Source organism: Microtus pennsylvanicus, chromosome 1, assembly GCF_037038515.1.
Source record: "Microtus pennsylvanicus isolate mMicPen1 chromosome 1, mMicPen1.hap1, whole genome shotgun sequence".
In the NCBI taxonomy this organism is placed as follows: Eukaryota; Metazoa; Chordata; class Mammalia; order Rodentia; family Cricetidae; genus Microtus; species Microtus pennsylvanicus.
In genome coordinates this window covers 90413192-90431169 of record NC_134579.1, presented here as the reverse complement: position 1 = coordinate 90431169, position 17978 = coordinate 90413192, and the positions used below count along the sequence as shown (strand labels likewise).

The following is a 17978-nucleotide window of genomic DNA, read 5'->3' as shown; positions in this document are numbered from 1 at the left end:
ACTGAATTTTGGTATATTGAAAGTGTAGAAGAATTTGGTTTTGTTGCTGGTATTTTTGCACTGAGACGGTGTCTCATGCGCCCCAGGCTGATCTCAATCTCCCTATGTAGCTTTGAACTTCCTCTTTGAACTTGTGATCCCCGTGGCTCTACACTCTGAGTTCAGGGATTATAGAAGTGCACCCCTAATTGTGTGTTGCTGGCGATGGAGCCAGGACTTTGTGACTGCTGAGCTTTCACTCTCTCAGCTGATTCTTGTCACTACTCCTAGATTTTCTTTTTCACAAACTAATTACAAACAAACAAACCAGCACCAGTGGTCTCTAAAAAAAATAAAAACTATAGTCAATAAATCAGCTTTAATGGTACGCATAATTCACACACTGCATGCTTTATCTATTCGCAGTATAAATTTCAGTGGTTTTAATATTGTTCCACATTATCAGATCCTTTTAGAGCATTTTCTTCAGTCCAGAAAAGCTCCTGAACCTTTACAAGCAATTGATCAGAGGGATGATTTTCATTATTTTTATTGAGCTATACATTTCCTGTGCTCCTCTCCCTTTTTCCTCCACCTCTTTTGCCCTCTTTCATGATCCCCATGCTCCCAATTTAGTCGGGAGCTCTTGTCTTTTCTCTTTCCTGTGTAGATTCGTATATGTCTCTCTTAGGGTCCTTTTTGTTGTCTACGTTCTCTGGGCTTGTAGACTGCAAATTGGTTTTTCTTTGCTTTTGGACTAAAGCCACTTATGCTTGAGTACATATTATATATTCTTTCTGGGTCTGGGTTTACTTACAGGAGAAATGACTTTATTTGTTAGGGGTGCAGATTCTAACAGGTTGCTATTGTTTTGCTGAGTTGACTTGTTAAAAATGACAAAATATCTTTCAGGGAAAGATAAAGACATTCTGTAAAGATCTGCATGCAGATGGCAAAATCTTGGTTTTATTTCAGTTTTTGAATGGATCCAGCCTTGGTGAGAAGAGGGCATTTCATATAAATGAATTTGCTAGAAATTTTGGCAAAATGAAAGAACCTTTGGTCTTCCTGAATTACAACATCATTTATTGATTCTTCCCAAAATATTAACTCAAAGGACATCAATTCAGGCTCTACATGAACTTTATAATCTATCAAGTTTGAGAGAATATCAAAGTCCAGGTGATGCAGACATGAGCCATCTACTGGCTGGAGCTGTGGCACCACCCATTCTTCCAGGGTATAAATACCACAGGCTGGGAACTCTTCAGCACAAGCCGGCAGAAGGGAAGCCCTGCAAAGGATAACACACACAGCTGGAGGGAGAACACAGAGGGGCACATTGCTGACAGACAAGCAATGATGGACCTGACTTCAGCTCTCTCACTAGAAACCTGGGTGCTCCTGGCAATCAGTTTGATGCTCCTGTACCTGTGAGTACCCACCAAAATCCCTCTTCCACTGTGTCCTTGGGATTGGGGTTATATTCAGACCTGCATTCTTGTATGACCAGAAGGTCAAAAGTGACATAGGAAGCGGGGCTAGGAGAGATGGCTCGGTGGTAAGAGCACTGACTGCTCTTACGGAGGATCCATGTTTGAATCCCACCATCCACATGTGGCTAACAATCATCTGAAACTACAGTTGCAGGAGATCTTATGTCCTCCAAAAGCACTAGGATACAATTTTATAAATTGATAGCAGCAGTTGAAGTTAACTCTTGTAAAAACACTTTGAATTTACATGATTTTATTTATTGGGGCTAGGGGCAGCACATCAGACAGTATGTGTGTGTGTGTCTGTCTGTGTGTGTGCATGTTGGGGGGTGAATCAAGCTTATAGAAAGCTAGAGTGACCAAGTTAACACCAAAAATTGTGACAGTTAGAAAAAGAAATAGTTACACCAAAAGTATGACAACTATGCCAAGAGCGTAACAGCTGGAAAAGGGCATGAAATTCAAAAACAGTGACCTTACAAAGCCCACAAAAAATATTCCGAGCCAAGATAGTGCTGAAGGGGAGCAAGCGTGGAGGAGACCTGACTTATTCACAAAAAGAATCGCTGGAGTTAAAGATGGGGTAAGATGACATAAAATGCCTGATACCCTTGTGATCATCCGAGGGGCGATAGGAGCTTCAGCTCATATGGACGGGACTGCTGATGTGATTGGTTAATGCTCCTTCTGCTTCTTCTGGGATTTGTGGGGTTTTGCTTTATATGTTGCATGTTGTATGAAAATAAATAAGTTTCTGCTTGACTCAACTCCCCACTGAGTCCACTCTTCGTCAGGGTCTACAGAGGGACTCCACATGTGTGCATGTGTGTGTGTGAATGTATGTGTAAGTCAGAAGGAAACTTTCTCTCCTATCATGTGAGTCTTGAAAGTCAAATTCAGAATATCAAAAATTTTCAGTCAGTGCCTTTACTGTGCAGTCATCCCAAAGGACAGAAATGATGTATCAACTGAGTTGAGTTCACTCTGCATTTTTATTTATGGCTAAATAAGCATCAAACAAGGGCCTATATATATAATATAGTATATATACTAATATATATGTATATTAATATATATATATATATGCTACCGTGGTAAACCCCAGTGATACGAACTCTTGAAGTTCATGTTGACATTATGTAGCTCTGCTAAGGACACCCCCACATACTGTCAACTCTGTCTTGCTAAGGAGATGAGATTTCCTCTCAGTATGACCTGATTGACTTTCAGGTTACATCTAGATTCACAACAATTCAGTAGAAACAAGTACAAACCACGGGCTGCCGTGCACACTGGACTACTCACCTTTTCTTTAACCTTTCTGGGAGATGGTGGGACAGCCAAGTTATTGGTTAGTTTCATGTTTTGGCCGTTTTTATCTCCTCTTTTCTCTATGTGTTTTCTGTTTCACTTATAGATTGGGGACCCAAAACCATGACATTTTTAAGAAACAGGGAATTCCTGGGCCCAAACCTCTGCCATTTTTAGGAACTCTGCTATATTACTACAAGGTGAGTATTGATTACTGACAGTCAATAATGGTTTGGTTTTCTATTAAACGCTCCTTGGAAGGAAGCTCTGAGATTTCCTGTCCTCATGCTGTGTGTTCTCATGATACTAGAGAATGTCTAGTGGTTTCTGGGAGACTAATTGTCAACTTCAAACTATCAAATGCCTGCCTGCATGTTTTTATAGTGTGGATGCATGTATTTGCCTGTGAATGAGTGCCCTTGTGAGTGCAGATGCATATACATGGATATATGTGTGTGCATATTGAGGTCAGAGTTTGGTGCAGGTGTCTTCTTGATTGCTATTCACTTTATAATTTGAGGCAAGGCCTCTTAGAATCCCAGCCCTCTCTGGCATCACTAGTTTAGCTGGCCAGCTTCCTCCAGGGGTCCCGTGTGTTTGCGTCCCTCAAGTGGTGATACTGGAGGACTTTAACACATGCCTGGCATTTACACAGATACTAGGGATCCAATCTCTAACTTTTATGATGTCTCTTCCCACTGACCATCTCCACAGTTCCCATTGTCAACTCTCCCCAAATTTATTAATTTGGGGGTAAGTGTATATATACCATAGCATGCATATGTAGAGAACTTGTGGGAGTCTGTTTTCTCCTTCTACCATATGATTCCTGGGGATAAATTTTCTTAGGTCGTCGGAGTTGGTGAAAAATCCCTTTTCATTTGGAACCATCTTACTGTGAGCCCTGATGTCAGTTCACTGAGCCTCAAGTTTGCCTTAGGTGAAATGCACAGATCTCTGGCCCATTTAATCTTGATATTCAGGACAGGATGCTCAGACTTTGTGAGCACAAGGAAGTTTGTTTCATACCTAGTGCAGATTATGGGAAGGCACTTCTGTACTTATTTGAAGTAAATCTTGAGGGGGTTTCCAGTGTCTAGGACATCAACCTGGATGCACTAGACTAAAATTTTCCCCTTTGTATCCAGATCATGAGCAACATTTTTTCCTTTTGCTGAATATTTCAGAAGCATCAGCATATCGCAGACCTACATACACATCTTTGGGAGAACTTTTCGTGTGTTTGGGTTCTCTGCATAACCATTGAAACTTGAAGCTATTTCTATAGATCTAGCCTCACCATTTACTATTTATGGCAGGTTGAGGGAGACTTGAGAATTATAATGTGTTTCTTTTTGGATCTTTCTGTAGAATTTGTGTCCAGATTAGTGATTGCTTCTTTTAGAAGGACTTTATTTGTATACATGAGTATCTACATGTGAGTTTATGCACATAAGTGCAGTACGTACAGCGGCCAAAAAAGGATACTAGGACCAGAGATACATATGGTTGTAAGGTATTGGGTTTGAATTCTGGGGACAGAACATGGACCCTTGGGAAGATCAGCAAATGTTCTTAACTGTGGTGTCACATCTCCAGCCCTATTCTTTTTTATTTTTGTGGTGCTGAGAATGGAATTCAGAGCTTTAGACATGCCAGCAAGTGCTCTAACACTGACATGGACCTACAGCTACTTCTCTTCCTCTAAGGCAGCATGCTGTGCATGAGTGTGAGCAGCAAAGGTGTAACCTGAGACAGGATGATGGCTGTCAGTCACCTTACATACTGACTTTCTCACTTTTCTCTGCCCATCTCCCCACCACCCCCAAGATCCCAATTTTCTCCCCGGCAATTTTGTCTGCTTCCCATAGCCAAGAGGATAACTATATGTTTTTCCTTGGGTTCACTTTCTTATTTAGCTTCTTTAGGTTCACCAATTGTAGACTCCGTGACCCTTATTTATGGCTAGAAAACAATTATGAGTGAGTACATCCCATATTCATCTTTTTGGGTCTGGGATACCTCACTCAGGATAGTGTTTTCTATTTCCATCCATTTGTATGCAAAATTCGAGAGGTCATTGTTTTATACCGCAGCGTAGTACTCTAATGTGTATATATTCCACACTTTCTTCATCCATTCTTCCATTGAAGGGCATCTAGGTTGTTTCCAGGTTCTGGCTATTGCAAATAATACTGCTATGAACATAGTTGAACAAATGCTATATCATATGATCGGGCATCTCTTGGGTATATTCCCAAGAGTGGTATTGCTGGGTCCAGGGGTAGGTTGATCCCGAATTTTCTGAGAAACCGAAACACTGACTTCCACAGTGGTTGCACAAGATTGCATTCCCACCAGCAATGGATGAGGGTATTCCTTCCTCCACAGCCTCTCCAGCAAAGGCTATCCTTGGTGTTTTTGACTTTAGCCATTCTGACAGGTGTAAGATGATATCTCAAAGTTGTTTTGATTTGCATTTCCCTGATTGCTAAGGAGGTTGAGCATGACCTTAAGTGTCTTTGGCCATTTGAACTTCTTCTGTTGAGAATTCTCTGTTCAGTTCAGTGCCCCATTTTTTAATTGGGTTAACTAGCATTTTAAAGTCTAGTTTTTTGAGTTCTCTATATATTTTGGAGATCAGACCTTTGTCTGTTGCGGGGTTGGTGAAGATCTTCTCCCAGTCAGTAGGTTGCCTTTGTGTCTTAGTGACAGTGTCCTTTGCTTTACAAAAGCTTCTCAGTCTCAGGAGGTCCCATTTATTCTTGGGCCCTTAATGTCTGTGCTGCTGGGGATATACATAGGAAGTGATCTCCTGTGCCCATCTGTTGTAGGGTATTTCCAAATTTCTCTTCTATCAGGTTCAGTGTGTTCGGGCTGATATTGAGGTCTTTAATCCATTTGGACTTGAGTTTTGTGCACGGTGATAGATATGGGTCTATTTTCATTCTTCTACAGGTTGACATCCAGTTTTGCCAGCACCATTTGTTGAAGATGCTTTCTTTCTTCCATTTTATACTTTTAGCTCCTTTATCGAAAATGAGGTGTTCATAGGTTTGTGGGTTAAAATCCGGGTCTTCTATACGATTCCATTGGTCGACTTCTCTGTTTTTATGCCAGTACCACACTGTTTTCATTACTGTAGCTCTGTAATAGAGTTTGAAGTCAGGGATGGTAATGCCTCCAGAAGATCCTTTATTGTATAGGATTGTTTTGGCTATCCTGGGTTTTTTGTTTTTCCATATAAAGTTGATTATTGTCCTCTCCAGATCTGTGAAGAATTTTGATGGGATCTTGATGGGGATTGCATTGAATCTATAAATTGCCTTTGGTAGAATTGCCATTTTTACTATGTTGATCCTCCCAATCCAAGAGCAAGGGAGGTCCATCCATTTTCTGGTATCCTCTTCAATTTCTTTCTTCAATGCCTTATAGTTCTTGTCAAATAGATCTTCCACTTTCTTGGTTAGATTTATCCCAAGATATTTTATGCTGTTTGTGGCTATCGTGAAAAGTGAAGCTTCTCTGATTTCCCTCTCTGCTTCCATATCCTTTGTGTATAAGAGGGTGACTAATTTTTTGGAGTTGATCTTGTGTCCTGCCACATTACTAAAGGTGTTTATCAGCTGTAAAATTTCTTTGGTGGGGTTTTGGGGGTCACTTATGTACACTATCATATCATCTGCAAAAACGAAAGTTTCACTTCTTCCTTTCCAATTCGAATCCCCTTGACCCCATTATGTTGTCTTATTGCTATTGCTAGAACTTCACACACTATATTGAAGAGGTATGGCGAGAGTGGACAGCCTTGTCGTGTTCCTGAGTTTAGTGGGATGGCTTTGAGTTTCTCTCCGTTTAATTTGATGTTAGCTGTCGGCTTGCTGTATATAGCTTTTATTACATTTAGGTATGACCCTTGTATCCCTAATCGCTCCAATACTTTTATCATAAAGGGATGTTGAATTTTGTCAAATGCTTTTTCAGCACCTAATGAAATGATCATATGGTTTTTTGTTTCAGTTTATTTATATGATGGATTACATTGTAGATTTTCATATGTTGAACCAGCCCTGCTTCTCTGGGATGAAGCCTACTTGATCATAATGGATAATTTTCACAGTTCCCATTGTCAACTTCCCCCATACTATTATTTTTGGGGTAAGTGTGTATGTGACACAGCATGCATATGTAGGTCAGGGGACAGCTTGTGGGACTCAGTTTTCTCTTTCCACCATATGAGTCCTAGGGATGAATCTCAGGTTGTCAGAGTTTTTAACAAATGCCTTTTCATTTGGAACCATCTCACCAGCCCTGATGTCAGCTTTTTGAGCCTCAAGTTTGCCTTAGGTGAAATGCACGGATCTCCAGCCCATTTAATCTTGATATTCAGGACAGGATGCTTAGACTTTGTGAGCACAAGGAAGTTTGTTTCTTACCTAGTACAGATTCTGGGAAGGCACTCCTGTACTTATTTGAAGTAAATCTTGAGGGGGTTTCCAGTGTCTAGGACATCAACCTGGATGCACTAGATTAAAATTTTCCTCTTTGTATCCAGATCGTGAGCAATATTTTCTACCTTTGCTGAATATTTCTGAAGCATCAGAATAACAAAGACCTACATACACATCTTTGGGGGAACTTTTCATGTACTTGGGTTCTCTGCATAACCATTGAATCTTGAAACGTTTTCCTATAGATCTAGACTCACCATTTACTATTTATGGCAGGTTGAGGGGGTCTTGAGAATTATAATGATTTCTTTTTGGATCTTCCTGTAGGAAGTTGTGTCCAGGTTAGTGATTTCTTCTTTTAGAAGGACTCTATTTGTATGTAAGAGTATCTGTATGTGGGTTTATGCACATAAGTGCAGTACATACAGCAGCCAAAAGAGGATACAGGATTCACTGGTGCCAGAGACACAGATGGCTGTCAGGTGTTGGGTGTGAGTTCTGTGGACAGAACTTGGACCCTCAGCAAGATCAGCATGTGCTCTTAACTGCAGAGTCACATCTCCAGCCCTAAAGACAGGTTTTCTATTCTGTTTTGTTTTTGTGATGATGAAAATAGGATCCAGGGATTTAGACATGCCAGCAAGTGATTTAACACAGACATGGACCTACCCTGTCTTATTTCAAAGGCAGCAGCCTGTGAATGAGTGTGAGCAGCAAGTGTGAAAACCCGAGGCAAGATGATGGCTGTCAGTCACCTCACAACTTGTCTACACAATGTGCTTTGTATTTTCCTTGAAAGATATTAAAGGCAAAACCACTGGGAAAAGGATGGCTTAAACAAGTTATCAACAATGAGCTGTCATGTGCCACATTTAAATCTAGGTGGATCTTCAGAGACAAACCTGATTTGATACCTGGCCCATGATCAGTCCTCAGCAGACCTTTCCAAGTTCACATCCAGAGGGAAAGAGGCAAAACTAGTGCTGCAATCTCCTCAGGTCTTCTTCCTAAAGTTTTCTGTACTTAACTACCACATTCTTTAAAAACAATTTATTATTATATTCATAATAATCATCATTATTGTGTGCGTGGTGTGTATTTGGTGCTGTGCACATGTATATATCTATGAGTGTGTGTGCAGAGACTACGGGAAGATGTCAAACATCCTGCCCTACCATTCTGCCTTTTTTTTTTGATGATGCTGCTATTTGTATCTGACAAATTTTCTCTCTCAGAAACGGTAAACCTCGTTTCACAGGATTTGAGGATTTGGTTACCTGACTACAGAAGGATCGATTCATACAGAACAATAATGGAATTCATGCTCTTTTCTTTCCAGGGTATATGGAAATTCGATGTTGAGTCTTATAAAAAGTATGGTAAAATATGGGGGTAAGTATTCTAGATAGTTATGTGAGTTGATTCTTTTTAGGAGGATGGACCCTACTTGTTCAATGACTATGCGATCTGAGAATTGCAGTAATGACTTCTCTGTTGTGAAGGTGACAATGTGTATCATAAGTGCCATGGTTCACAGGTCTGATTATCTTGAGAACATTGTATGCTATGGAGTTTGGACAGAATTTGAGGCTCCATGGCCTCTGAACTTCGTGTGTGTGTGTGTGTGTGTGTGTGTGTGTGTGTTTAATTTATTGAGACAGGGTTTCTGTGTAACAGTCCTGGCTGTTCTGGAAGTCATTTCATAGACCAGATTGGACTCAAAGTAACAGAGATCTACCTGCGTTTGCTTCTAAGTCATGGCTGGGATTAAAGACATGGGCCACAACACCTGGCAGAGTCTTGTATTTTATCCAGTGTCAGTATCTTATTTTTTTCTCTTCTGAAACTTCCTTTTCATTATATCAAAAGGACTGTTTTATGTCCCTCTAGTCTGTTCTGATAAATGTGTGATATTGCTAGTATTGGTGGAGCATGCTGGGAGGATTTGCTGAAGAAGGTAGAGGAAGGAAGATCACGACTTAGGGGCCAGTCTGGGTTACACAAGGGTGTGATACCTTCTCTTTGCCACATTCACTCATTTCCCTATAGAAGTGCTTACTCCTTACTCACTGTTGACTTTAGCATGTCCATTGATAACAGGGATGGAAAGACATAGCTACCCACTTGTTCAATATTTTATACTTAGTATTAAAAAATTGATTTGCAAATGTTGATATTTTTATTGTTTATATTTAATTTTTCCTTCTTGGGGGAGACATGTAGCATGGTGCACATATGTAGGTCAGAGGAAACTTATGGTAGTTGGTTTTCTACTTCCAGCATGTTGAACTAAGATTACAAGGCATAGTACAAGTGCTTTTTTCTGCTGAACCATTTTATCAGACACTGCCAAGATTTTGTTTTTCAGAGACAGGGTTTCTGTGTGTAACAGCCCTGTCTATTTTGACACAAGCTCTACAAGACCAGGGTGGCCTCGAACTCACAGAGATCCACTTGCCTCTGCCTCCTGAGTTCTGGAATTAAAAGTGTGTGCATCACTACTGCCTGCCAGGATTTTGATAGAAGTGCATAGCCGTATGTCCTATCTTATTGAACTTACTTTGGAGATCCAATGTATTTAAAACCCAAAGTGATCTTCCTTGGGTCAGTGTCCTTAATGGTTCTGTAAAGTGGCTGAGCCAGCAGCAGGAACTATTCCCTATTGCTGATGCTGGAGTTTGGGTAGAGCTTTGGAGTAGGTATCATCATTATGTTATGAGACAGAAACAAGTGGGAAGAGGCTCTGGCTCTTCTTGCCTCTTCATCTCTTCTCATCCATTCTTAACACAGGGATCTGCTGAGATGAACACCCCATAAAGACCATGTCATTCAGTACCAACATTAGATTTGCTGTCTGTCCAATGACCCTGTGTGACTGTCTCCTTGCAATATTATTGCTTGTCAACACTTGATAGTGTTTTTTTAAGCTTTTCACTGACCTAATATCTTTTTTATTTATTCATTTATTGCTTTTATAAAAAGTGAATCTCTATATGTAGCCCTCGCTGTTCTGTCACTCATTATGTAGACCAGGCTTGTCTTGAACTCAGAAATTCATCTCCTTTTGCCTTCCAAGTGTGATGATTAAGGGTGTGTCATACTTGGACCCAATATAGTTTTTATATGTAATATTTCTCTTACATTTTTATTAGTTTTGTGTGTGCCAATGAATTTAATGGACTGACTTACAGAGCCATGAGTGAGTGAGAGGCTATTTAGAAGCACGTGAACAATTTACCAATGGTCCACCAGTGACCTAGACTTCTTGCCTTCCCACAGCACCTATTTTTTTTTATTTTTTATTATACTTGTTCATTTATCACAGGCGGACATATGTCCCATGGAGCACATGTAAAGCTCAGAGGACAACTTGTGGCACTCAGTTCTCTCACTCCACCTTATAGATCCCAGGGATTTTACTGGTCTTGATTGGGCCATTTTCATTTCCCACCCCAGAAGCTAGCTGTGTACAAGTCCTCAGAGGTGCAGGACCTTGAACTTCCTACAGTTATGTTGACAACCACAGGGGTTGCAGAGGTTGTCCTAGCTGCAGGGAATTCCAGAATATGGAAGATAGTATTGCAGGTCTTCTCTCCTCCTCCTGGCTCTAATGTTTTATCTGCTCTCATTTCTATGTTATCTAAGTCTTTGAGAAGTTGGAAAGGAGCCTCATTTAAATTTTGTACTTTCATTTGTTTTAAAGCTCAATGTATCAAAACCAGCGCGTGGTGCACTCTAGGCAATACTTCTACCACTGAGCTGTATCCCAGGCCCAGATACCGAAATATTTTATTATTTTCAAGATTAATTTTTTATTTCAAGTTTTAATGTAAAGGATTTGTTTCTAGTTTAAAATATTTTATATTATATTTAATGTTCTGTTTTAAGGATTTAATTATGAATTTTAGTTGAATATTTTATTGTTAAACATGTTTCTATTGCTTTTATTATATATGTGTGTGTGCTTGTGTGCATGTGTGTGTGTGTGTGTGTGTGTGTGTCTGCACATGATTGCTGATTATCAGGAAGGCCAGAGGAATTATCAGCCTGGAGCTGGAGTTACAGGTGGGTGTGAGCCAACCAACATGGGTCCGGCTGCCAAACTCAGGTCCTTTGCAAAAACAATATGTGCTCTTAATTGAGGTTCCACCTCTCCAGGCCCTTGCCATATTTAAATGGGCAAAATCATAGAAAATGGTATAGGCAACTCTCATATAGTCACATGTAGACTTAAAAATTCCACTTGTGATTTCTAATTATGATGTCTTTCAGAAATGTTTTCTCTTTAAGTGACTCATTTTGTCTTGATTGACATACCTGTTATTTTACAAAGCTTCCACTGTATCCATGATCAGACTCTTATGTTAAACTAGAATCTCATTTGAGAACATGTATAACTATAACCAGTGAGAGTCATGTAATGTGAGAATCAATGTCTAGATTTGGGGCTACCACTCAGAACCTGGCTTGGGTTAATGTAGACAGATGTTTCTGTCCCACCTGATCCTACAGCTGTCAGGCCCAAAGAAACACATGGAGGTTCATATTATTTATAAACTGTTTGGCCTATTAGCTCAGGCTTATTATTAATTAGCTCTTACAGCTTAAATTAACCCATAATTCTTGTCTATATTTAGCCACGTGGCTTGGTACATTTTCTTTGTAAGGCATTCTCATCTTGCTTCTCCTGCATCTGATTTGTGATTGATTCTCTACCTTTCATCTTCCCAGAATTCTCCTAATCTGGTTGTCCCAGCTTTGCTTTCTGCCTAGGTACTGTTCAATCAGCATTTAATTAAACCAATATGAGTAACAAATCTTTACAGTACAAGATCCTTATTCCACAGCATTAAAAAGCCTTGGGCAAATGGCTTTTTATTGTGTGTGAATTTGTATCCCAAATATTGGGTGCCAAATGTGGTGTGAATGATAAAAATCCAGAGATAGATATTGGACTTTTATCTGAAGATCAGAAAAGCAAAGTAGCCAAGCCACTAGAGAGCTCTTAACTCTATGAAATCCTCAGACTGAAAGAGAGCAAATTCTTGTCTCATACCAGTTTATATTCTTCTCTAAGGCTGGGATTAAAAGTGTGAACCACTACCACCTGGATCTCTTTCTGCATTGATCTTGTGTAGCCCAGTGTGGCCTTGAACTCACAGAGATCAATCTGCCTCTGTCTCCCAAATCCTGGGATTAACGGTGTGTTACACCACCACCTTACCTCTAGTAGATTAGTTTTATCTTCTGGCCTTCAGTCAAGCATTTTTATAAACATAAATAAAATATCACTATTGATTAATTAGTTGTTTTCCCCATACAGGTTGTTTGATGGTCCAACACCCATGTTTATTATCACAGACCCAGACATGATCAAGAATGTACTTGTAAAGGAATTCTATACTGTCTTCACAAACCGACGGGTAAGTAACTTCCTTTTTTAATTAAAAAAAAATGAAAGATTCATTTTTTGCTCTGTTTATTGATGTGTTTGTATTGTGTCCATATGGCTGAATGCCATAAGTGTATAGGTTCCTGTGGAGGCCAGAAGAGAATATGAGTTGATCCTTTTTATCTGCTGTTTCAAGCAGTTGTGAGTAACCTAATATGGGTGCTGGGAACTGAACCTGGTTCCCCCAAAAGAGCAGCAAGCACCTTTAACAACTGTGCCATCACCCAAGCTACCTCCTTTAATAATGCAAACCTTTATATTTTACTTATTGAATTTTTGGAGACAGTTTTTCTCTGTGTAGACCCAACTTTCCTGAAACCCATTCTATAAACAAAGATTGCCCTAACTCAGTGATCTGCCTGCCTCTGCTTTCCAAGTGCTGTATTTAAAAGCATGTGCCAGTGCTGTCTACTGAGACTGTGTTGTGGAACTTTTTTTTTGTCTCTTTCAAGACAGGGTTTCTAATATAAACTTGACTATCCTGGAATTTACTTTGTAGACCAGGCTGGCCTCAAACTCACAGAGATCTGCCTTCTTCTGTCTCCTGAGTTATAGTATAAAGGTGTACAACACCATGACCTGGCTACTTCTTTAATTGAATGAAAGAAATAAATATATATTCCCAATGGTCTCCATAATAACATGCAAGCAGGATATAAGTAGTCATTTCGCTAGTGAGGAGTGTAAATGTACTAAATTATTGTGATCCAGTTGTAGATGGACACTGTTGTCATCTAAATTGTGTTTACCCTTTTTGTTTCATGGGTCTTTTCTTATGTCTCTGTGGGTTAGTACAGTTTATCACAGGTCTAGATTTGTGTGGTGACAAACACTCAAAAAAGAGAGCTGCTTCTTTACCTGCATTTCCCTCTTAGTAATCCATTAGCTTCCATGTACAGCCTGCCTTCCTCTCTTCACCTTGTATATCCATTTCTCTTCTCAGTGGATGGTGTTGTCAGGGTCAAATCTGATGATTATTAACCTGGCCCTTCTGTGTGGATCTTCTTGTGTACAAATTATATCTTTTTGAGATTAGCTCTTAAATCTAAAGCTTTATTTATGTTAATTTAATGTGAGATATGATACTTTGTTCAATGTTCTCTCTCTCACACCCCTCTCTCTTTTAAACCATAACCATCCCACTGTTCTATCTGGGGAAATCTATTAGCTCTCTCTATGCCATAGGTCCTAGAGATTGAACTCAGGTTGTTGGGCTTAGCAACAAGCACATTTACCTACTGAGCCATCTCTTAAATCCTCATTCAGCCTTTGATCATCTGGTGAAGTTGGCTGAAGGGCTAGTTTTCAGCTGCCCTTCATCAAGGGAAGCCATTTTCATTTCTTTCTAATGTGACAAATATTTTACTATAAGGGTAGTTGGGAGACTTCACGTTCTATAAATTGTGGAAGATAGAAGGAAGTTCCCACCAGAAAAATGGAATGATGTTTATTCTTTTATCACTGCATAAAGAATTAAGGAAAAAATTTATGGCACTATTTCTAAATAACAAACAACCCCAAACCAAACAAACCAGATTCAGAGAGATGACTTAGTGGCTGAAAGTTCTGAAAGAGGATGAGGAGTTGGTTGTCTTCATCCATATCCATGGACTCATAAGTACCTGTAACTCAGCTGCAGGAGCTCCAACTTGCTTCTTCAGCTTCTGAATACACTGCACACACATGTGTATATATTCATACACACATACAGAGAGCCATGTATAAAATATTAAAATACATCTTGAAAACTCAAACACAAAATCCTTTAAGTGTCTCAGACTAAGGGGATGGCTCAGTGGGTAAAAACCAGAGTTTGGATTTTGACATCACATATAACCTGGACATAACTTTCAGAGCTGTGTTTGGAAATAGATAGGCCCTAGGGGCTTGCTACCAATGTACTCTAGCCAAGCTAGAACATTCTAGATTCATTGAGAGACTCTGGCTCAAAAAGTTACTAGAGAGTTATAGAGGAACATGCCAGGCCTCTGGTCTCCAAATGGGCATGCACACTGCACTCTAACCTACACACACACACACACACACACAGAGAGAGACACACACACACACACAGAGAGACACACACACACACACACCGATACACACACACAGACAGACACACACACACTGATACACACAAACACACGCATACCATATCAAAAAACCATTTAAATACTGTGCAAGTGAAATTGTCTGATGCACAGTTAACTTACTATCCTATCACCAAGCCATTTGCCATCTGCATAGCTCTGGAGAATCTACTAAAATTCTTGTTCCCATCTTTACTCCCACCTCTGAAAACAATTTTCCAACCACAGAGAGATTTATGTTTAGAAGAATCATGTAATATAAAGGTTTGAAATATCAACAGGAAGTAGCCCAGTGATCACCTGATTTCTTACAGGATGTGAGTAAATTCTGACTATTTTTTCATCTAGCGTAAGGCTTGATCTATAGCAAACAGTCAGTAACTAGTTGTTATACAACAATATCCATTTAGTACTTTTGAAACCATGGAGACTTCTTGTCTTACAAAGAGCAATTATTTGTATTTTTTTGGACTCTAGGCTATAGGACCGGTGGGAATGATGAGTAAGGCCATTGGCATATCTAGGGATGAGGAGTGGAAGAGACTTCGAGCCTTGCTGTCTCCCACCTTCACCAGTGGAAAACTCAAAGAGGTGACTAAAAGGACTGTTAGTTGAAATGTTTGTGTGACTTGAGTCTCCACACGTAACAACCGTGGATGCCTCTGTGTTTTGTGCTTAGATGTTCCCCATCATTGAAGAATATGGAGATATTTTGGTAAAATACTTGAGAAGAGAGGCAGAGAAAGGCAAGCATTTCAACATGAAAGAGTGAGTAGTTCACATGTCCAGCCGCTCATTCTTTCCTTTTAGACACAGGGGGACAAATGTACATTTGAGAAAGAAACATGAGAGTGCCCAGCTCACAAAAATAGGGGTTGGGTAGGAGGGGAAGGTACTTGGTCAATGCTGAGATGAGGTGATTTACCCTGTCTTGGCCAAGGATCTGAATATTTCAGGCTTCTTGCTGCATGTGGTAAATCCCATGTCTCTCTCTCCTCAGAGTGTTTGGGGCCTACAGCATGGATGTGATCACGAGCACAGCATTTGGTGTGAGCGTCGATTCCCTCAACAACCCAAAGGACCCTTTTACAGAAAAGACTAAGAAGTTCCTAAAAATAGATTTTTTTGAGCCGTTTTTCTTGTCAATAAGTACGTATGATGGTTCCTCTGCCTTTTGACCCACTGACCTTGTGTGTGGCCATGTTTGTCAGTTCTGCCGTCTAGTCCCCACACTTCACAGCTAACAGCTCTATTGGAATACAGTTTACCTTCTTAAAGGCACAGTCCAACATTTTATAGTGGTTTCAAAAACATGTATTCCATTACTCTTGTTTTAGAACTTCAGTTTTCTTTTAGGCAGGGTCTCACTATATTGCTATAGCTTGTCTGAATGTTGCTGTATAGACTAGGCTGGTCTTGAATGCATAGTGATGCCCTGTCTGGCTTAGTTTTAGAATTCTTTTATTTATCCTTTGACAATATAACATAGGTATACAATCTACCTTCATTATACTCTCCCCTCATTCTCACCTCCCAATTCCCGCAGACAACACAACACATCTTTCTCCCAGTTTATTTCCCATTTTTTTGGTCACCTAGTGAGTCCAATCAATACTGCCTGTTAGGATGCTGACAAATATTATTGGCATGATCTCATGGGTGATCAGTTCAAGATTGTTCATGCCATGTCTCGGATATGGCATTTCACACCATCCCTCTCTGGCCCTTACATTATTCCCACACCTTCCTTCATGATGTTCTTTGAGCCTGGAGTGGTGGGAGTGTTGATACAGATGCTCCATATAGGGCTCAGCACTCAACAGTCATTTATTCATAGCATGTTGATCACTTAGGACTCTGCACTGACTGATGATCTATCTACACGGCCGGTTACCAATGTCACCTGCAGAGGACTCTGTTCTAGTCATGCTGCACGTTTGCCCCATCATCCTTCAAGCAGCCTTGACCTGAGCAACCATCAATTCACTTTCTGTATATTTACATTTTCTGAGTATTTCACATCAGTGGGATCATAGACTATTTCGTTTCTGTGGCAGTCTTTATTATTTAGCACCCCTCAAATTTAAGCAAGAGTCACTGTCTCCTGTGTTTATTAATAAGTAATATTTAATATCTGTTGTGATGGAAAGTGATGTTGGTATTCCCTATTTGCCATGAAATTGGCTGCTATGACCATTTGCTTACGAGGGTCTGTTTGAATATGTTTTTTTTTGTTTTTTTTTATTTTATTGAATTTTACTGAGGTCTACATTTTTCTCTTCTCCCCTCCCTGCCTCTCCCCTCCCATCCAACCCTCTGCCAAAAACCCTTACTCTCAATTTTCTGAGGAGACCTTGTCTTTTTCTACTACCCATGTAGATTAGATCTATTTATGTCCCTCTTAGAATCCCCATTTTTATCTAGGTTCTCTGGGATTGTGATTTGTGGTCTGGTTTTCTTTGCTTTATGTTTAAAAACCACCTATGAGTGAGTAGATATGATAATTGTATTTCTGGGTCTGGGTTATCTCACTCAATATAATGTGTTCTAGCACCACCCATTTGCTTGCAAAATTCAAGGTGTTGGTTTTTTTTTTTCTGCTGTGTAGTACTCCATTGTGTAAATGAACTACAGTTTCCTTATCCACTTTTTGGTCAAAGGACATTTAGGTTGTTTACAGGTTCTGACTATGACAAGCAAAGCTGCTATGAACATAGTTGAGCACATATCCTTGTGGCACGGTTAAGTATCCTTTTGATATATACCCCAAAGTGGTATTTCTGGGTTTTGAGGAATGATATTTCCTTTTTTTTTTTTGAGAAATTGCCACACTGAAATCCAAAGGGGCTGTACCAGCTTGCATTCCCATCAGCAATGCAGAAGTGTTCCCTTACCCCACAACCTCTCCAGCATAAATTGTCATCCGTGTTTTTGATCTTGGCCATTCTTACAGGTGTAAGATGCAATCTCAGAGTTGTTTTGATTTGCATTTCTCTGATGACTAAGGATGTTGAATATTTCTTTCAGCCATTTTAGATTCCTCTGTGGAGGGTTCTTTGTTTAGGTCTGTATTTCATTTTTTATTGGATTATTTGTTCTTTTGATGACCAATTTCTCGAGTTCTTTGTATATTTTGTAGATCAAAACTCTGTCTGATTTGGAGTTAGTGAAGATCTTTTCCCATTCTGTAAGCTGTGGT

General features: G+C 39.8%; 1 protein-coding gene across 1 annotated transcript in view; it reads left to right on the top strand.

The window, feature by feature from the left end:
- The first annotated feature begins 1341 nt into the window (after positions 1-1341).
- Positions 1342-17978, top strand: part of LOC142848813 (cytochrome P450 3A11-like) — a 36879-nt gene continuing 20242 nt past the window's right edge. The window contains exons 1-7 of the mRNA XM_075971027.1: positions 1342-1412; positions 2893-2986; positions 8577-8629; positions 12561-12660; positions 15257-15370; positions 15459-15547; positions 15780-15928. Of these exons, the coding sequence (XP_075827142.1) occupies positions 1342-1412; positions 2893-2986; positions 8577-8629; positions 12561-12660; positions 15257-15370; positions 15459-15547; positions 15780-15928 (670 nt within the window). The remainder of the gene's footprint in view (positions 1413-2892; positions 2987-8576; positions 8630-12560; positions 12661-15256; positions 15371-15458; positions 15548-15779; positions 15929-17978) is intronic.